This window comes from Sinocyclocheilus anshuiensis, unplaced genomic scaffold, assembly GCF_001515605.1.
Source record: "Sinocyclocheilus anshuiensis isolate Anshui unplaced genomic scaffold, SAMN03320099.WGS_v1.1 scaffold51, whole genome shotgun sequence".
Taxonomy (NCBI): Eukaryota; Metazoa; Chordata; class Actinopteri; order Cypriniformes; family Cyprinidae; genus Sinocyclocheilus; species Sinocyclocheilus anshuiensis.
The window spans coordinates 1548479-1570605 of NW_015548296.1; the positions used below are offsets into that span (position 1 = coordinate 1548479).

The window sequence follows — 22127 nt, forward strand, 5'->3', positions numbered from 1 at the left end:
ATGTCTGCATTTGTGATCGGAGAAATGACAAACAACAAGCCCTACTCTACACTGCCCAAAAAACTTGCTTTAAATATCAAAAAATATCAAATATAAAAACTCTTTAAATATAAAAAAGGTACTTACAATCTGTGAGTCAGAACAGCCGGCATTGTAGTCTACTCTCCCAGGATCAGGAAACAGACAGATCTTCTTTCTGCACCAAGAGCTTGTAACACTCCAAAGAGAAACGAAAAATTGAAATCGCATCATATGACACCTTTAAGCAAACAACAGTGAGAGAAAATCTCTGCTGTTGATTAAATCACTTTTGTAACTTTAATAAGAAGAAATATATATATATATATATATATATAATTTACACAGTTAAGACTTTTTGTCCTATATTGCTTGTACAGTTTTTTAATGGCTTTGGCGCAATTTTCACAAGCAATTGGTACATTTTCAAAACTCTTAGTACTAATATCACAACAGATCATCAAAAGTGCGCTTTTTTCAAACATTTCAGCCTATTTTCAATTGTGTTAGTACAATACACACAATCACAAAATATCCTTTTCACTACACAAAATAAGTGTTTCATCTATATAAATGTTTCATTCACAGTACCTGCCTTTCATAAAGCTATTACTATCAAACTTTTAATTTGCATGACTTCTCATTCAGTTTAATACATTTGTCTATTATTGAATCTAACTCCTCTTTATGGTTAATCAGTGAATCATTTGGTGCATCTATAGATATAGATTCAATAGATGTATAGTTTCTATAGAACATGATTTATCTAAGATAATAACCACTACTTTGTAAGGGTGTGTGTGTGTGTGTGGTTCAGGTAAACCCTATTTTATGGGGACAAAATGTCCCCACAAATATGGCAATATCTGAAATCATTGTCTTTTTTTGGGTCCAATGAGAAAAAAATTTATTTTCGTAAGGGAGTAGGGTTAGTGTAGGGGGAGACAGTATAAAACCCATTACGCCTATGGAATGTCACCATAATGATAGGAAAACCTGCGTATGCGCGCGTGTGTCATATTGTCACCTACTTACTGTAACCATATTCTGGGGGCAAATTGGTACCCAGAAGTACTGTAGTCAGTGACATTTCCGTCAACTGTCCCTGGACTCGGTTGGACTCTGACATATTTTCCGAGTTCGAAAGGCTCGAGTTCGAGTCAAGTCTGCGTAAAAATGCATCCGAGTCCGTGACAAGTCCGAGTCCTTTAAAAAATTGTACTCGAGACCGGACTCGAGTCCGAGTACCCCAACTCTTCTAAATTGAAAGAAGATCATACTGTTGTTTTGGTGATTAATTCAAATGTTCTCAATACATATAACAATGATCTTGTGTTTTGAAACAATAATTATGTGGAATTGAAAATATGCGCAACTACAATGAAATCATGAGATCAGGTTTTGAAAGAATGACTAGTGGTATTACAAGTGTGTGATCAGTTTAAAGTTTTGTACTAAGAGTTTTGAAAATGTACACCTTGTGAAAATAGTACCAAACCAATTAAAAAAACTGTAATTCGTTTCTTATTCTTTTCATCACTGACTGTTTTTATCATCAGTGAGCTTGAGTTTTTCTCTTTCTTAGGCTTGTATACATTTTTTCGTTGTCGTGAATTAAAATGATTCATATTGTGATATAACATTTTAGTAATATAGCCCACACAGCGGTATTAAACCAGCTACCAAACAAGCTAACGTTATAATTGCTAGCTTAAAGGACTCGTAGAACAATATGTCGGTTAATCATCTTTTTTTTACTAATTTATTAGGCTAATGAAGGGGATCCTGACCTCCCTGCAATTTCCGCCTGTGCCTGGCAGTATTTTTACTGTAAAAAGCATGCTGTTCAATACTATATGTAGTGCTTTGCTTAGTGTGCTTTGCTTGCTGTTATTTTTGGTGTAATTGTATGTGTCAACTGATCAGCAAGATCTAAAACAGAGGAAATTTCCTGTTATGCTGAGCTGGTTTCAGTGAATTCACTAAATATTTTTTTTTTAAAAGCCGTTATGAAAGTGATTCATAAAATTCAAGCCAAGTCAGCTATGCAGTGCACGTTTTTTTAGTACCGTCATCAGCTATTTCGAATGGAATAATTCACTGTCATTGGAAAGCTTTGAAATATTTGAATGTTGTGCATGTATAAATGTCTCCATGATGTTAAGATGTCCCCTCTCCTACAGCGCAACGTAAATTATCTTGGTTTTATATTGCACTTTCACATCTTTTAATTTGGCACGAAATTGTATCTTACTCTGGCATATGAGATTACAGTATCAACATCCACAGGTTATTTATCTTTAATGTTGTTCAATGAATGGTAAATCTATCAAATTATAGTACAGCACAGATCTGTGTTATAGTAACAAAAACAATTGTGTGTCATACAGGTGCATCTCAATAAATTAGAATGTTGTGGAAAAGTTAATTTATTTCAGTAATTCAACTCAAATTGTGAAACTCGTGTATTAAATAAATTCAGTGCACACAGACTGAAGTAGTTTAAGTCTTTGGTTCTTTTAATTGTGATGATTTTGGCTCACATTTAACAAAAACCCACCAATTCACTATCTCAACAAATTAGAATACTTCATAAGGCCAATAAAAAAAACATTTTTAGTGAATTGTTGGCCTTCTGGAAAGTATGTTCATTTACTGTACATGTACTCAATACTTGGTAGGGGCTCCTTTTGCTTTAATTACTGCCTCAATTCGGCGTGGCATGGAGGTGATCAGTTTGTGGCACTGCTGAGGTGGTATGGAAGCCCAGGTTTCTTTGACAGTGGCAGCTCATCTGCATTTTCTGGTCTCTTGTTTCTCATTTTCCTCTTGACAAGATATTCAGGTTCAGGTCTGGTGAGTTTGCTGGCCAGTCTTTTCCACGACATTCTAATTTATTGAGATGCACCTGTATATGAATTCCACAAGGAAGTCTACAGACCTTATTGGCACTTCCTGTTAGCTTGGAATTATCATGACAGATTAATTTAAATATTACATTTATTCAGCATTTATTTGTATTTAAGCTTTAGTACTTTTTTAAAGCAGAATTTTTTTCCTTATGATTGATCGCTTCACAATTAGGTGGAATGTTTTATTAGTAAACAAGTAAACAACATAAGTAAATATAGAAATGCAATATTAAACTGGCTTTACTTTACTTTCATCATCTCATTTAGTAATATTTAGTAGTCTAAATATATGATATCCCACTAGCAAATCTCTGTTTTTGCAACGTTTTATACCACTACTGGCCACTAGATGTCAGTAAGGGTGCTTGTTGAAAGTATGTAAGGTGCTGCTGAATTAGGAATAGCATACTACTCTTACTTAGGCTCCAGCATTGCCATGAACCCACAGAGGTTAAGTGGTTTGGAAAATGGATGCATGGATGAATACTGTTCCTACTAGATTCTTCTGCTGTTTCGTAGTATAGTCAAGTGGTATTCCTAATTCAGTTGTACAGCAACATTTAACAGAAGTGTTGTGTCATTCATTTTCTTTCTCTTTCTTACCACTGTTTTGCTGTTACTTTCTATTAATAATTAAGTCAGAATTTGACGTGGTATGACGCATTAGTGCCTTGATATCTTGAACGGTCTTGAAACTGTTACCTAAATTGAAAGTCAGTGCGGTTTATGTTTCTGTAGCCACCTGATAAAAAGGTCTGTCAGAAAACACAGAGTGATTACCTGCAGAAACAGTATGCGTCAGCTCTTAACATCAGGGCGTTTCCGTTAGCATAAACATGACAAACATATACGGTTACTTATGTTTACTGTTATGATGCAAAACTCTTCATATGAAGCATCAGTTCTTGAGTGATTTCCTATAATGGGTTTCAATTAATCTGAATCGATTTTGTGGTAAAACAGGTGAGTCATAACAGCTTAAATATATCTTTATTTTATAAATTACATATTTGTATAAAGACGACAATACAATGGAAATCACAGATCACAAATGACCGCAAAGGTCTACTTTGCAGCATGACATGTATACATCATGCAAATATGCTAAGAAATATAGTTCATTATAAATAAATTATTCTGTTTTTAGAGTCAAGCAGGAAAGATTCTTTATTCTTGAATCTATGCAGCTGTCCCTGTTTTAGAACTGTAATAAATATCTGGCTTGGTCTTGGTGTATTATCAGTGGTGCTGGAAACTTTCTATCCATTCAAGTAGTGAATCCAGCTCTCCGATAGCCTTCACTGCTCCTGATGCCTGATCAAGCTGAAAGACAAAAAGACAATTATTTTTTCTGTCATTTTCTGATTTGTTCTGATTGTAGGGGGAAAGTCTGTAGAATTTGGTGGAATGTATTTAAAGTGTGTTAAAACGAGCTGAGAGCAGTGTTGGGTAAGTTACTCTAAAAAGTAATCAATTACTAGTTACTAATTACATCTTCAACAGTGTAATTAGATTACTGCACAAATTACGCTCTCCAAAAAGTATTTCATTACTTATTACTAATTACTTTCTAAATCCTATATCAACCTCGACATGTTAATGATACAAGAATAGACATGAAATGGTTCTTTTAATTCTTTCAAGTAACTACATAAATAATTCTGGTCACACTTTAGATTAGCATCAAATTCTTACTATTAACTAACTATTAACTATGACTTTTGCCTCAATATACTCCTACTTACTGCTTATTAATTCTTAGTAAAGTAGTTGTAAAGTTTAAGATTTGGGTAGGATTAAGGATTTAGAATAAGGTCTTGCAGAACAAGACATTAATATGTGTTTTTAAGTAATAATAAACAGCCAATATCTAGTAATATTCATGTTAATAACCAACTAGTCAATAGTGAGAATTGGACACTAAAGTGTTGCCAATATTATTATTAACTCACCAAAGTATTTAAAGTGAGAAGGGTACATAAAAAGTATGCATTTTAAGGTTAGACTTTAAATTTTGAGGTTAAATCCACTATTGTATTGTGTATAAATGTTCTACAGTCTATACACAGTATTAAGTTCAATTACATAAGAAGTAACTGTAATTAAATTACAGAAAAAATAAGAGTAATCCCTTACTTTACTTTTTCCAGGGAAAGTAATTAAATGACAGTATCTAATTACACCCAACACTGGCTGAGAGTATAAGTATTGTCAGATTAAATAAAATATATAATAACCTAAAATAGATACAAATTTCATGGATGATGGGTTAAGTTAAAAGGTTTTTACAGTCTGTGTTGGCAGGCGTAGTTATTGTGTGTCCTGTCAGTGAATTACGTCTCTTACCTTGTCATACGTGGTTTGAATGCCTGTGAGTTTTAGTTTGGCATCTTCCCCGCACTCACATTGTGCATTAGCATGCTTTTGGATAGAAAGAAACAGTGACATGATTAGATTAGTCTGCTAAAAGCTTTCCAACTACATCTCTCTATCTTTATTCCTGTGCTTACACCTGCCCCTAATCCTTCACAAATATTCTAACATACACATAGTTAAATTTAATTTACAGTTGCTTATTGATAATCAAACTTGCACGTCCATTTATTCGCAGACAGGTATGTAGGTCAGAGTCAGTAAAATGGAAACCGTAAGAAAAGTCCCAAATATTGTAGCTTACAAATTTTTATGACTCAGCAGTGTTTTAGTCAAAGACCCTCTGCAGGGAATTCTGATGCCATTCAAATGCCAAAGGAAGGTCTTTGACCTTGATCTTTGTAAAAAGATTTGTGAGTTACAACAGTGTGTGGGACTTTTCCAATTTTTTCCCAGTCTTACAATGAAAACATTCTTTAACTAGTAGTGTTACATACACACACTCGCAGGTCCTTGGTGATACTGAGGAAGGAGTTGGCCAGAACGCTGGTGGTTCTGCGATGTAGGGAATGACTGCTGGTGTAGTTGATAAAAACTTTATCCATGTAGAAGTGAAGGAGTTGCCTGAGGAAACAGCAGCTTTCTGTAGCCTAATAATGGGGAAGACACATAAATCACAGATTTTTTGATAGTCTTATGTAATATGTGGTACATTTTAATTGATCAGTTGATTCTACCAAGGTTTTGATGCTACAGGCCCTGCAAAAAAAAAAAAATCTGTTTTAAAAAAAATGTTACCTGTAAACTGTGCATCATATCTTTTCTAAGTAATCTGATTCCCTTGTGATCGTCTCCTGAAATCTGTCAAAACACAAGATATTATCAGATTGCATTACCGTTGCACTTCAAACCACAGACGCAATAAAATAAGGCCACCTCAAAAATGGCTTTGTTTACATGTGAATTTTCTACTCCGTTTTTGCCAGAGATATGATTCATCAACTTGACAAAGAGCTGAAGACATTGGCAAGAGTTTCCATGGGTTACTGAAGTATTCCTTTTTTTTTTTTTTTTTTTGCTCTGTCATGCTTAAAAGTCATTGGCATGTTGAACCCAAAACCGAAACATGAAAAAGCATGTCTTGCCACATGCTGTTCTTTGATTTTTGATCATGCAGAGTTCTAGGAGAACTTAAAATAAATCAATAACCTGTTGGTTGAAATGTCAAACCTGTCAAGAAATCCCATTGACGTCATCACCAATGACGTCGTTGTTATGGTGGGAAATAGACTTGGCGCATTTATACATGTTTAGCATGCATCAAACCACCAGCAGATATTTTAACAGAAGGAAATGCTAAAACTAATGCATGACACTGTAAAGGTGCTCACCATGCTTTGCCGGATGTGCTGGAAGTGGTGCCTGAGTTCCTGCGTGTGTATGTTCACTTTACAACTGCCCAAGTGAAGTCTCCGACCCTGGGCTGTGTCCCATAGACCACACAGCATGGTGCATACAAACATACTATATATGATGAACGAGTCCTTCATTATGCTACTGACAGTTCAGCCTGAGATAAAAAGAAAAGACAGTCAAACATAAGCATATATGTGCTACATAAATGTAATAATGTATGTGTCTTGTATAGGATGAAATAAAAATGCTATTACCTGGTGAGGTCCGAGGTCCAGGTGTTTTTTCTTCATAGAATGATGTGCACCTCTGCATGGTGATGGCAGGTGCTCTTATAGTGGGACAGGAGGGGAATTTCTACAGGTATTCCTTGATTCTCTTCTACCTCCCATTACAGTAAAAGGAAGTGCATGTCTTTGCAAGAATATTAATTCATCACTATGGGAATTGGCGTGAAGGGATGAAGGACTTCCGTTCAAATAATTAGTGACGTACATAATCTTACTATACCTGTAGTGGCATGTTATAGGCCTACTGTGCAATTATATATATTATAAACTACCATTTAAAATTTGGGGGTAAGATTATTTAAAATTTTACGAAAGATGTTTCTTATGCGTACCAAGGCTGCATGTATTCGATCAAAAATACAGTAATATTGTGAAGTATTTCTGTCTTCAGTGTCACGTGATCTGTCAGAAATCATTGTAAAATGCTGATTTGATGCTCGATATTTCTAATTATCATCAAACAGTTACACTTAATATTTTTGTGGAAAGCTTTTTTCTCTTCTTCAGGATTCTTTGAGGAATGTACATTTTTTTGCAATTATTTTTGGTCAATTTAAAGCATCCTTTCTGAATAAACATTCATTTCTTTCAAAATAAATTTTACTGACCCTACTTTTGATATTTTGTCAGGAATTAATAACTATTGGTAATTTTTGTATTTACATTTTAAAAATTATAAATAATAACTTTTCTAAATAATAATGAGGAAGAAAGACTGCACACTGCTTTTACTCATCGTTTCATCATTTGGTTATTCTTTATTTAGCAGCCTTCATTTAAAAGGCACATTACTGTATACACTTACCACAGGGATAGTCCCCCAGGGGCCTTCTTGGGGATAAGGGACTTGGTCAAGTGATAAGCGTTCGTCATATCACTTCTGAAATTTAAACCTAGGACATTTAGTACTAGCTTTAGCTTTACCGGCATCTCTACATCATTGCATGTGTTTAAATCATTGCATCTGATAAAGACTGACTAAAAAAAAAGTCGGAGTTTCCTTTTTAATCAAGTGTCTTTTTTTTTTTTACCTTTCAGCGCAGCTCACATGAACAGTTGCATAAATAACATTTCCTTTAGTGACCAAAAATCATTTTCATATTTGACGTTTAGTTTATTTATATTCATTTTTTTCTAAACGGGATAACATTTCTTTCCTACATTATTGTGTTATGTGACAAGTTTGTTTACTGGTTATGTCATAATCAATGAAATGACGAGCATTGCTTGCTTTTAAAAGTACATGGTCCAGTAGAAAGCTATTTCTGCTACTGTTGGGCTCCATTGATAGGAAATAAGTTCAGACCTTTCTTGCTCTGTTTCCTGATGCTGCAGGCAGTTTGTTTTCTTTTTGTCCTTCCTAACGATGGTTGCTCTGAATGCTTGCCAGTCAAACCAGTAATGCAACAGTACAGGTAGCTGTGTGTGGAAAGACTTCTTTGCCCAGCAAGGAAACAAATTCCATGAAATACTTGTTTGAATAATAGTTTATGTTAAAGATGTTGAAACACTTAATTCATTTGCAGTCAGTGAGCAGGAAGAGAATACACTAATAAAACACTAATAATTTCTCATTAATAGATATTACCGGATAAAAAGTTCTTGGTTGTACTGTTGCATTATGTTAAATGATTTAAGTTGTTCACTTTGTGATACCTATTCTGAAAGTTTCATGTTTTCTATTTACAATTTTCATAATGTATCTACATTTTTTGTTTTACAATTCTTTTGCGTATATATTGGTTATTTTGTTTATAGCATAAATCATTTAGCGAAGTGACGTGTGGCCAAGTATGGTGTCCCATACTCGGAATTTGTGCTCTGAGTCTGCATTTAACCCATCCAAGTAAACACACACAGTAGTGAACACACACACCATGAACACACACCCGGAGCAGTGGGCAGCCAATGCTGCGGCGCCCGGGGAGCAGTTGGGGGATCGGTGCCTTGCTCAGGGGTCTCACCTCAGTCGTGGTATTGAGGGTGAAGAAAGAGCTGGTTATTCACTCCCCCCACCTACAATCCCTGCCAGACCTAAGACTCTAACCTGCAACCTTCGGGTTACAAGTCCGACTCTCTAACCATTAGGCCACGACTGCCCCCAACTCAGCTTATATTGGAGAACTCAATATAATTTCCGTTACTCAATGTAATGTACAATGTTCCCACAAGGTGTCACTATAAACATAAAATAAAAATGTGCCAAGTAAATTTGGCTTTGGAAAAGTATAAGAAAAAAAAGGGGTTCTTTTAAGAACAGTTCACTGAAAGATTCTTTTAAAATGGTTTTTCTATGGCATCTTTGCGAAAACCCACTTTTGGAACCGTTGTTTTTAAGACACTAAATCTGCTTGTTGTCTAGTTTTATTGTTGTATTCTGTGTTATGCTATGTGAAGTGTGCAATATAGCAGGCAAATTCTACATTTTCTACGAGTGACTTTTTTGGAACATTTTATTTTATACATATTTATTTATATAGAATACTGACACAAGATAAAGGCAGGACTACACACAGTACCTTAAAAACACAGGCACATTAAGGACATGTTCAACTACACAGTAGTTACGTTATTCCCCCATTTATCATTTTGTTTCATTGTATTTTCGTCTACCCCATACAGACCAATATATTCCTCAATTGTAACTACGCTTGTTGTCTGTCACACAATACGTCCATTAATGTACCTTTATTTTTAGGGTTTAATTAATTCCACTCAGCCATAGCTGCTGCTTCTGTTTTGTATAATCATATAGAAACGTTTAATGCAGAATACTCATGCTCAGTTGTATTCAAGGCAAGAAATTCAATAAATATGATGCACTGAAGGATTTTAGGTTACACAATGAAACATTCCTGAACATAAAGGGAAAAAATTGCATTGTTTAAAAATGCATTCTTTACTTGCATCTCCGGTACTGTTTGATTCAATCAGTACTGTCAAGTAGACAGGAAGGCCTAGTTGTGCACAGGCATTTATGAATCTGTTCATCACTCAAACCATCTTACATTACTATAGCATAAAGGTGTCTGAAGCACATGATGACATCTGAGGGGATGGGAGGACTCAAGTGATTGCCATCCAGACGCAGGTATCTCAGTTTGGGTGCTCCGTTCTCATCATGCATGTTGAAAGAGTTAGAAGGACAGATCTCAGTGCCGTTCAAACCTGCAAAGATAAGCAAATGTGTTATTTTGGAGAAAATGTTCTGTGGCACAGTAACAAGTTGAAATGTACATATACATACTCTCAATGGTATTGTGGTTGAGGTGAAGTTGCTCCAGCTCAGAGTTGAACAGGGGAATAGTGCTCAGCTTGTTATGGGACAAATGCAAATCCAACATTGAGCTCACGTTGAATACCAACTTTGGAAGACCTTTGTCGCTAAGCTGGTTGTAGTTAAGTCTCACAAAGGCCAGGTGTGAGAAATCCTTAAAGTAATCCTGTGGAATCTCCTCAATGTTATTTCTGTCCAAGAACAGTTGGAAGAGGCTCTTCGGTATATTCGCAGGCATCTTCCTGAGGATGTTGTGGGCCAGGTTGAGCTGAATCAAGTTCTTCAGATCTTTGAATTGCCCAAGCTACTGTCACTGATCCTGTTGTGATGCAGATCCAGAAGTGCGAGATGTTCCATCTTGCTGAATGCTCCTGGAGGGATCTTTGATATTTGGTTGCGGCTGAGTCTAAGCTGCTCCAGACTGGCTGGCAAGTCGTCAGGCACATCCTTTAGCTCGTTCCTCTGCATATAAAGGTAAAGGAGGTTTGGAAGCTTCTCAAACACTTGTTTCTCCACGGAACGAATGCGGTTATTTCCGAGATTTATCCACTTAAGCTCAGTGCAGTTTTTGAAGGGGTCTGCGGTTACTTGGTCAATGTAGTTGTTCTGTAGGTACAGGTAGTGTGTGCGGAACGGGATGACAGGGACCTTCCGGAGGTTGCGGTTTTCACAGTACAAGGCATTTGGGTAAGATGGTGGGCAGAAACACTCTCTGGGGCAGTCTGGGAATTCAGAGGGGGGGCCTAGGATCGGAGGGGGAAAGTCTGTGGGTTCCTGGGGTTCGGGCTCAGATTTTGGGGCAGGAGGGGATGGTTTCTTGGGAGCAGGAGGGGATGGTTTCTTGGGAGCAGGAGGTTTCCTGGTGGTAGATGGACGGACGGGCTTTGGTCTTGGTCTTCGCTGGCCACAGACATCCGTGATCAAAAGAAGGACAAGAAGAGAGCAGTATGCAAGCCCAGCTTTCATGGTCCTGAACAGAGAAGCAGCAAGAAAACATTGTCATTTTGCTTTATCCTGTGCTGAACAGTTCTTTCACAATTACACCGTTTTTTTTTTATAATTAAAACATTGAAACAAATAGTTTTAGGCTTTGGTTTAGGCTTTAGTTTGATTTTGGAAGATAGTAAATAAGAAGCCAATTTGATTGGAAAATCAAGAGCACTTTTTTTAAAACATCGTTGAGATCTCTTTTGAAGTTCTGCAGGAAACGTGTCATGTTTCTGTGATTCTGTTTCTTTTTGCATGACAGAGCTACAGACTTTTAACTTGCTGTCAACCTTGTCAAAGCATGCAGTCATGTATTCTTCCAGTTTGGCAGGATTATTATGACTTCTACAGACGCTGGAAAAAAAAGCAGCTCTAGATTTACAGGTTTCTCTGCACAGGCCTCTGATAAAGACTCTTTTGTGCAATGTAAGACCTAGGAAAGAGTGAGTCCTAATGAGGGAAACAGGCTAAACTCCCAGGGGAGCTTAGAGGAAACCAATGGCTGGAACAGTTGCAGCGTTACTATGCTATCTGCACCTCTGTGTGTCAGTACCACAGTTTAATTGCTGATTGCTGGAACAACAAATACATTACATAATTACTCAGAGGATTAATACTTATAAATCTAGATCAAACAGAGTAGCCATCCCACTTAGCCAGAAATGTTTTTAGGATGTTTGTCATTAGTTTATAATTAAGTTAGTTTGCAGGCTGTAAAAAGTATAAAGATGAGCCATGTTGCCAATATGAACTCTTTTTTTTTTATTAATATTTATTCACATAACTCATATTTTAAAAACTTGTTGTGTTAATAATGCCTCTCATCAGGCCAAACAGTCTCATTAAGGATTCTTTATCTGCTTCTTAACTCCTATATGATAACAATGACCGCTACCAAAGCTTCAGTAATTCAATATCAGTCTTGCTGGACTTTTAACTTTAATCCAATCCCATTAAAAATAAAGCAAGGGCTTTTATACATTACAATTGTATGCCATATCTCTTTTGGGTTTATGTCTGAACTTTGAGTGGAAAAAACATTTTAATTTAGCTTTTTTTTTTGGCTTTTCTACTTTGGAGTCGCATGTCTTTTGGATCATTGTCTTGATTACCTAACTGTGCTTCAGCATCCAATTTTAGAGAAGTGCCCAGATGTTCTCTTTAATAATGTTCTGATACAAAGCAGAATTCATGGCCTTTTTCAGGGTCCTCATAATTTCATAAGTGATTTTAAACCACTCTTAGAAATATTTTGGCAGGTTGACTGCTGGGAAGTGATCTCAAGTTGAAGATTATTGTTCTTACTATGGTTCAGTGGAAAATGGTTTTGTAAAATAAACAGACTGATAAATTTCAACATCTTTTTTCTGCCCTGAGCTCCCGTCAGGAATTTCCTTTGATCACTCTTTTATACTGCACTTGTGAAAAACTTTGTGCTGGAAACTTGGTGGTAAAAATAAGTGAAATGATATTAAGCAGGGTTGATTTATTTGGGTTAATAAACCTAGTGGGTTATGTCTACAGATGTAAACACTGTGAGGCTTGTTTACACAGGGTTACGATTGTCTAATATTAGATTTGATTTGATTAGATGGGTCAGACCCTAAAAACATCCCTCTTCAACTCCATTGTTTAGCCTAGATAAATAATTTCACTGGAGAAATTAGATATTTTATGCAGCCTATGCAGAGACTCACACCCAGGCACAAAATAAGGAGCAGTATATCGGGTCTGATGCATGATCGCAATTAGATGTTTGGCTGAAAGTGCCTGGCTGGGTGTCAGCTGCATGGTCCTGGAGAGCAGGCAGCAGCGCTCAGGCCTTGAGAGAAAGGAAACCTGGGAAAGTGTTGATTTGTTTAGTTCTACTCTGCATGCCTGCTTTAGGTGGGGTGCAAATGAGAATGTGATCCTATCTGGGCTTTGAGGAAAGCTGATTTATTCAGAAATGCTGATTGACAAAGCTCAATTATGTTTGTGACCATATAAGGAGATTTAGGTCATTACTAGGCATAAGACAAATGCATAATAACAAAAACATGTTATGAGTCAGCGCTGGCAAGACTCAAAATAGGAGGGAACTGTTGAGTTTTAGATTTAGTCGAAAGATGTTGAAAAAGACAAAAGAGGTCTCTGGGATATATTAATTCTGAACCAAGAGAATAATGGTTTTGCTTAGAAATGGATAAGACCAGAAACATTACAGGTCTGCTAGCAAGGAAGTTGATATGATTAATGAAAACGTAGCAGAAAATCAATGAAAAAGCTTCTCCTGACATATCAGGTGCAAGTTTGGTGATTGTAACAGACGCCTAATAGAATCCCTATAGCCAGACTCTGCTATAAACTGTTGGGTATTTTCATCATTTTGTTTTCAGCTGGTTTCTCATTTCTTAAAATGTACACACTTTGATAGTTTAGACAGGAGGATAGACCTGGACATGTCAGAAGACAGATGAACAATGCATAATTCGTGATTGTTTTGTTAAATTACATTTGTTTTTATTATCTTTTTAGGCTTTTATTATTATATTTATTTATTTTACATGTATATGTTTATATTTTATATTATTGTTTACGGATCATTTTATTTGAAGCTATTTTTAATATTTAGTTGTTTAATTATTTAGTTTTTCTACCTGTTTTAGCACTGCAATCCGAGGTGTTAATGCGAAGAATCTGGACATTAATTGAGCCCTAAGAAGTAGGTGCAAGAGTACCGGAAAGTACTGAGTGAACAGCCAAAGTAATTATGCCATTATTTTTATAAGCTTTAACTAAATGTTTATAAGTGATACTTGGCTAGAGAAAGCAGACTTTAGGACTAAAGAAATGGCTAAATTCATGTGCCATTTCTTGCCAGCATCCACAGATTTACTGATTATTATGTATGTATTTATGTTGCTTGTCTCCTTTGAGACTGATTTATGGCTGTTTTGAAGAAACAAAGGGTTTCTTACCTGTTGCTGGTTCCTGCCCTCATTTGATGAATCCTCTTGCTGTCAGTTCACTCTCACAGAGTTCTGCTCTCCCACCTTGCTTTCTCCTCCTCTCTCACTCTGTTTCTTTCCCCCTCTTTCCTCCGTACTTCCCCTGTTCTCCTCTGCTAAGCAGGCTGCCTATTGGGTCGTTCCCTCTTTTCCTTCTGAAGGTCAACAATTCTGTCTCACTGCCCCGCCTTCAGGGAAAGTGCCTCAAATTAAATCGAAACGTCCATCCCTTAACACCGGGATCTGTTCTCCCCAGCTGTACACACTGATGCATGTAAATGGGTGTGTATCGAGGACTACAGGGCCGGTGGGACAGGGTGGAGATCAGTGTAGAAAGCGTGGGGTCAGAATTCTTTCCAGCACCATCCTCTGCCCGATCACGTGGATCCTTGGGATACTTAATCAAAATCATGTGCTTTTTATTTAGTTTAGAACCACAAAGTACTGGACAGCTTCCTATTTTTTTGCTTTTTGCATACTTTGGTGGTGTATGCCTGAGTTTCTCTGTAGTTAAAGAAAAAATCTTATCACATGATCTCCCTTATTTGGGATTGTCTGACTGTGATTCTCAGTGTTCTAGGTTTTAGGTAACCTCTCTCACAGTTACTTTTTCTCTTTTTCTTGTGCTTTTGGGCCTTGTGCAGAGAGCTGCAGCTGCAGAGCAATGGTGACGAGATGTGAAAAACATGTTTTTTATTCCCATTGAAACCTATTTATCTCCCTCGCTCACAATTGCACATTCACACTGTGAGATCAGACTCGTGCTTATATTTTAAACCCAAAAGGACTTCAACATCTGGAGGAGCAACATCTGTGATATATGTTGTTTTAGAATTGTAAGTCTTAAGAGCTGCAGCACTCTGTCAGTTGCAGGTTTTAAAAGGACTGTTTAGTGTTGTCTTCCTCTGAGATCGCTGGCAATGTCCCAGATTTGCACATCTGTGCTAAATGAGAATCATACATTCGTGGGCTGTAATTGTGGTCAGCTTCATTCAGGGATTGATTGGAGGTCTTAAACAGCCCAGAGACCTATACCGGCCCATTTCAACCCACCACAAATATCCCCCCTATATAGCTATCACACGCACATAATAATAAGTTAGAATCGATATAATTATAAAAAGTTAACATAACATACGATTGTGAGAAATAATTTGTCACAGTTATGAAAAACTTTGCAGCTTCGTGATACAAAGAAACGTGAGAAATGAAATGACAATTATGGTCAAATGTCACAGTTGTGAGATATAAAGTCATTATAATAAGACATTAAGTCACAATTATGATGAAAGATCACAATGTGAAATATAAAGTTGCGATGTTAAGAAAAAGTCAGTTGTGAGGTATAAAGTCACATTATAAGATAGTTACGAAGTTATGATGACAAAAAAAAGCACAGTTGTGATATAAAGGCCCATTATAAGATAAAGTAAAAAATATGACGTGAAAAAATCATGATTGTAAGGTATAAAAGTCAAAGATGATAAGTCACAATTACAATACAAATCACACTTAAATATAAAATTGCAGTTATGAGGAAAAGGTCGATTGTGAAAGTCACATTTTGATGAAAAAAATTCACACAAATAAGTCACACTTGTGAGATATTTTTCCCACGGTTTATTGATATATTTTAAGTAGTGTGTGTGTGTTAAAGGCAGCGTTTTTAAATGACATTATTTCTAAAAGAAAAAAAACAACTATTTAATGTGATGTGATTGTTAAGAAACAGGACACTTCTACAGAAATCATAGTGTTCCAGTTCCATGTTCTCTAAATTAACAAACTGGGGCGCTTTGGGTTACATTTATTTTGTGTTTTTCTTTGTCCTTTTTGTTGAAGAACTGTGGTGTGTGAAGAAGTGTCTCTGGTGCTGGTCCAGTTCTGTTTTTAGGAAGATCACTTTCGTATGCTGTGAGATCTTAGGGATGTTAGGGAGTTGCCCCTTTCATTTCAGTCTTAAAACTTATTCACTCAAATTGAGTCCTTGACATTATGAATAATGTTTAGATTGATCTCCCTATTCAGGCACAGGCTGGTCTCTATCAAACATCATTACATCAGCGTTACAATGGGTGAGTTTTTGCATGTCGTTACGTTAGGTCATTCTCACCAGTTCAGTGGAATTAAACATAAGTACGTACATAAGTACGATACGTAATGCCTATGGCCTTACTGAGTACATACATGAGTCATTGTGATATTTACTCTGATACCTTGTGAGATAATTTAGGTCAGATTTTGTGTATGGCACAGCAATATACTGTATCTCTGCCAAGACTATATTATTAAGCCAGTATCATTTTCATCTGGGGCAAACCCAAAGTTTGTTGTTAATTAAAAAGTAAAAGGCTGGAAAGGGTGCAACTGGAGTACCCTTTTGGCAAGGAAATGTCTTTCCTTCCTCATGCAATTTAAATTTATTTGCATATCAAGCTTAATTGCATGCTTGAAGATTTATTGCCAATAGCGCAATGGTTTGGCACAAGTGAAAACAACCAATGTTAGTCATACGTATGGTGTTGAACTTAACCGTGTGTATCTGAAGCAAATTCACTCATATTGTTCTTCTAATTTTGCTAAGGTGAGAAGGATTTAGTTTGGCATGTGCTTGACAGATGATTGTGTGTGTCTGATGTGTACAGTCTTGCCATCTGGGTTGATTTTATTGTGTGTGCTTACATTCACAGACAGACACAAATGATTGACAGATGTGCAGGCTCAGATGCAGAGTATGTGTGAACAATGCGATCAGTGGGGTGCAGACTTTGCTTTCTGTATTGACAAAAATTGCATAGAATTTTTATTTAATTGTATTACATCATGCTTAACAAACCAAGCATTACACCTTGTAATCTTGCCACCCAGAGCTAAATTTTGGATCAGAAGCAGATGCTTAGCGATGTGTCACAAACAGCTTCACAACCCAGCTTTTTCCTCTGGTTTTGAATGAATGAAGTGCCACTGGTAATGCAGTTGTGGCCACCACAAGCATTTTGATGATGTCTGTGGTGGAGGTCTGATTGATGTAATCAGACTAAGGTTCATTGGGATCTTTGCTTACCAAGCTCTTTCTCCACCCGGAGGGCCTGACACCAGTAACCACCACAATTTGCCAAACCCCCTAGGGTAGAGTATGTGAACTCAGCAAAATATGAGAGCGGTCTCCAACTGTAAGTAATTGCACCTGAAGAGTTAATCGGAGTTTTCTGGGAAGTCGGCCAAGTAAATAAAGCTAGAGCTCATTACCTGATCCATTAATAGCAGAATGTGTGAAGACGCAGCAGGGTCAGTGCATGTAGATTTGGCATATGTTAGAAAGGGTCAATTGAATTTATAGATAATTATGCAGCAATTAGAATCAGAATCAGAATGAGCTTTATTGCCAGGTATGTTTACACATACGAGGAATTTGTTTTCGTGACAGAAGCTTCCACAGTGTAACAGAATGACAGTGACAGGACAAAAAAACACAGATAATTAAAGAAAATAAAAAAGAAATAAATACAAAAATAGAACAAGTAAATAAGGAATAAAAATATACAAATCGACAATTGTATGTACAGGTATATAACAATAGACAGTTGTATGTACAGGTATATTATGTGCAAATTGGAATGTAGACTGAGTATGTGTGTTAGATAAATAAGTGTATGAGTGAATAAATAGTGTGTGTTCCACAGTTATTGTCAAGTGTTCATGAGATGGATTGCCCGAGGGAAGAAACTGTTCCTGTGTCTGGCCGTTCTGGTGCTCAGAGCTCTGTAGCGTCGACCAGATGGCAACAGTTCAAAGAGGGAGTGTGCTGGATGTGAGGGGTCCAGAGTGATTTTGCCAGCCCTTTTGCTCACTCTGGATGAGTACAGTTCTTGGAGAGAAGGGAGGGTTGTACCAATGATGGGAGGGTTGTACCAATGATAACGTGATAACGCAATTAATGTGTAATTAGTATTGTAGCCGACTGGCATAAATATGCCCTGCCATTTTAAGGCGAAAAGTCTGGCACTTTTATAATAATAATAATAATAATAATAATAATAATAATAATAATAATATAGATATTTTTCTCTGTATCTCTGTTGAGTGACTATTTCTATTTCTGGGTTACATCATTTCTACATTAGGTGGCGACAAAACACTGCAGCAATTATTGTGTGGTTAGTATTGTAGCCGACTGGCATAAATATTCTCTGCCGCTTTAAGGCAAAAAGTCTGGCACTTTTATAATAATATTAATATTTTTTTTCTCTGTATCTCTGTTCAGTGACTATTTCTGTGGTTACATCATTTCTCCACTGGGTGGCGACAAAACACTATTTATGAGTGAATCACTGAATCATTCACTCAACCCATTTGTTTAAACACGCTGATTCATTCATGAATGAAACATGATTGAGTCACTGAATCAGTCCCTCAGCTGTTTCATTCGAAAACACTTTAATTTAAGAACATCACCATGCTCTGAAACATGCAGCGTTTCAGTCTTCTGTGGCTTTGTTTGAAACTATTTTCATTGGCAGAGCAAAAACCGACTAAATAGTGTGGCTAAAATGTAAGTTGCTCTATATTTACTTGCACAAAATAAAAAAAAAACTACATCGCACTTGCAAATTGTGCTGCTGGTCTGAATAGTATATCAGTCAGTCAAACAAAATGAATATTTAGATAGAGAACAAAGACCAAACAAAACTAAACAGTTTTACACTGTGAAATGGATAACCTTCAACATCTCTTGAAGAATGGTGTTTTGCTTTGTTATCTGCCTGTTTGGTCCTGTGACTTATTTCTTTTTTTATAATGCTACTGCATTGCCTATGGCCTTGTCACAACTAAACACATCCAAACATTTTGAATAGCTTTATTTGAAACATGTGTTTGATTGTTTCTTGTGTTAATTGAATATTTACTTTGGACTGATTTTGTTGATGTACCTTTTTCCGTGATATTCTTTGGTCCTGATGAACTTGATGGATGAATTGGCTTGATGCTTGATGTTGAAGTTTCTTTTAATGCATTGTGATTGATTTATACATTTGAACAGCATCATTTAGTATGTGGATTTGCAGTTATTTGGATAACTAAAGAAAGCATGTTTTTAATGGGCCTGAATGCCCTCATAGGCAGTTCTAACAACCACTGTTACAATATGCTCCAGCTGGACCCTTATTTCTGAGGTCTGTTGTGGGACCACCTCTTCTTTCATAGGTAATATGAATCTGTCTTTTGGCTTACTAATGACTTTACCACAACACAGCTGTATATTATTTCATTTCGCATGGTTCTGTCTGGCTATGTTTAGGATGGTGTATATATATATATATTTTTTTTTAACCTATGAATGATAGCTTTGACTTTGAGGTGAACAAACATCATGTAATTATAGTACTCCTGGTTCAGTCATCTTGTGTTTCTTTAAGGTTCAAGAAGTGAACCCAAATTTTTCAAGTTCTTTGTGCTGTCATGGCTCTGCTAATGGGGAATGTGAAGTCCACACCAGGCTGATCTGTGACTGCTGTTCTGCACTAGAAAAACAAATCTTAGTGGAGATCCCAGAGTGAGTTACGGCATCTTGAACACATGGTCCATTAACTCACAATCTTTTAGATATGGAGGAGTCATTCTTTGGATCTATAGATCAAATATTAGGTTTTGGGGGAAAAGTTTTTTGATCCAGCACAAGTAGGACTTGTGACAAAATGAGAGTTTAGTTTGAGCATGATTTGTGTTACTTATGTTTAATTCCACTGAACTGGTGAGAATGAGCTCTTGTGCTGAAGATGTTGTGATTGACTTCACTCTCTTCTATGTCTACTGGGTCGTAAGTACTTTGTCTGTCCTCACTGAAAGCAAAAGTGCTACCTTGAATGCAAAACATAAAAGTGTGTTTGTTTGCAGACTCTTGTACTCGCAAAAGCACTTAACTTATATTACTGCTATGCTTCTCCAGACAGCATCCTTTTTGTGGTTATCCATGTGGAATTTTAGTGATTTGTCATATTTCAGTATCTTGTGGTCAGGATTTTGGTCCAATTAATTTTCTAGTACCGACAAAATAGTGCTGATTGTCACTGTTAGGACAGAAACTAGGCTTATTGATTAACATGGAAGAGATTTATTCCTTGTTGCCCTGTGTTTGGTTAGGACACTGTGTTAACCAGAGTTAACAGAATCCTGAGGCGGCCAAATATGATACTGTTATCCATATCCATTGTACTGAATGAGAAACATTGTACAAGAAACAAAAGAAACCAAGGCATGTCATTCTCTATCATGACAACATTTCTTTTAGAGGACATTTTTTTGTTTTGGCTAAACTAATTTTGCTCATGGATACTCACTGAGGGACCTGTGATTGTTCTTTATGTCACACAATGGAATGTTTCTGTCCAAAGATCGGTAGATTAAAGCGTATGCTCTTTGATTAATTCACAAAGAGGATGTAATCATTTTTGTAGTGTTTTCAGCCTTAGCTTCTTGACAGCACTGATAGTATTGCAGTGTACTAAGAGGGATGTTGTGAATACCGATTTTCTTTCATTACAAAACTGCTAGGCCAGAACATGCAGCAGAGCTGTGAATTATTATATGATATGAAAATTGATTTCTGTTAAAATTCCAGTTAAAACAGACAGAGGAAACTGTAAATTAACTAAACTGCTGCAGAACACACACTCTTACAAATAAAGGTGCTTCAAAAGGTTCTTCAAGCGATGCCATAGAAGAACCATTTTTGGTTCCACAAAGAACCATTCAGTCAAAGGTTCTTTAAAGAACCATCTCTTGCTTACCTTTTTATAATCTGAAGAACATTCTTTCACCACAAAGAACCATTTGTGAAACAGAAAGGTTCTTCAGATGTTAAAAGTTCTTTATAGAACCATTTAGACAAAAAGGTTCTTCTATGGCATCGTGAAGCACCTTTATTTTTAAGAGTGCAGATGAAAATAATTACACTGTCAATATAATTTGACACAAAAGGGTTTTATTTTAATTGGCATCTTGGAACTTCATTTTTTAAGCGTTTGGGGGAAAATACATCGTAATCTTACAAGAGATGCCACAGTGATGGAATAATAACATTTTCCAGACTATATGTAACAGAGCCTTACCTTCAAAAAGTTTTCAAAAATACCGTTTAGAAATTTGGGGTTGGTAAGATTTTGTAATGTTTTTGAAAGAAGTCTCTTATGCTCACCAAGGCTGCATTTGTTAAAAATGCAGTAAACAAAGACAGTAATATTGTGAATTATTACAATTACAATTATTATGATTTCTATGTTAAAATATTTTAAAATGTTATTGCTGTGGTAGCAAAGCCGAATATTCAGCAGCCATTAATCCAGTCTTCAGTGTCACATGATCCTTCAGAAATCATTCGCATATGATTTGGTGCTCAAGAAACATTTCTTATTATTAACAGAATTGAAAACAGTTGTGCTGCTTAATGTTTTTTGTAAAAGCCTTGGTACTAAATGCTCAATATTAATTTCTTTCAAAGAAAGCACCATGTAGTGTATATCCACAAGTTCAACAGTTAGATTAATTCTGATTATACTTAGAACATGTGAAGTCAAGACTAGGACAAGGCGCAAGACTTGCACTGTGCATCAAAATAAAATATGACTGCCCATATACAGTACATCCAGAGTGAAAAAAGTATTATTAAATACGGTTTCATTAAAACAGTATAAAACCATTGACAGCATGCTTATTCAAAACATCAGCACCTTGAATACTGAGCAGCTTATTCTGCTGTCATGCTTTCTAATGTAGTCTAAATATACATACAGTATATGTTATAATATATCTTTGCATGCTTGTATTTCAAAGTTTTCAGAAAACCTAAGATGCTTAAGACATTGCCTGC

At 36.3% G+C, this 22127-nt stretch overlaps 1 protein-coding gene and 1 pseudogene across 1 annotated transcript; both read right to left on the reverse strand.

Moving 5' to 3' along the window:
* Positions 1 to 4169: 4169 nt before the first annotated feature.
* Positions 4170 to 6853, reverse strand: LOC107655950 (interleukin-20-like). Its single transcript, XM_016443585.1, has 5 exons — positions 6695 to 6853; positions 6102 to 6164; positions 5801 to 5953; positions 5277 to 5351; positions 4170 to 4253 (listed from the first exon to the last, which is right to left on the reverse strand). The coding sequence occupies exons 1-5, from the start codon at positions 6851 to 6853 to the stop codon at positions 4170 to 4172; spliced, it is 534 nt and encodes a 177-aa protein (XP_016299071.1).
* A 2587-nt stretch (positions 6854 to 9440) lies between these two features.
* On the reverse strand, positions 9441 to 14510 carry LOC107656015 (prolargin-like; annotated as a pseudogene).
* Positions 14511 to 22127: the final 7617 nt, after the last annotated feature.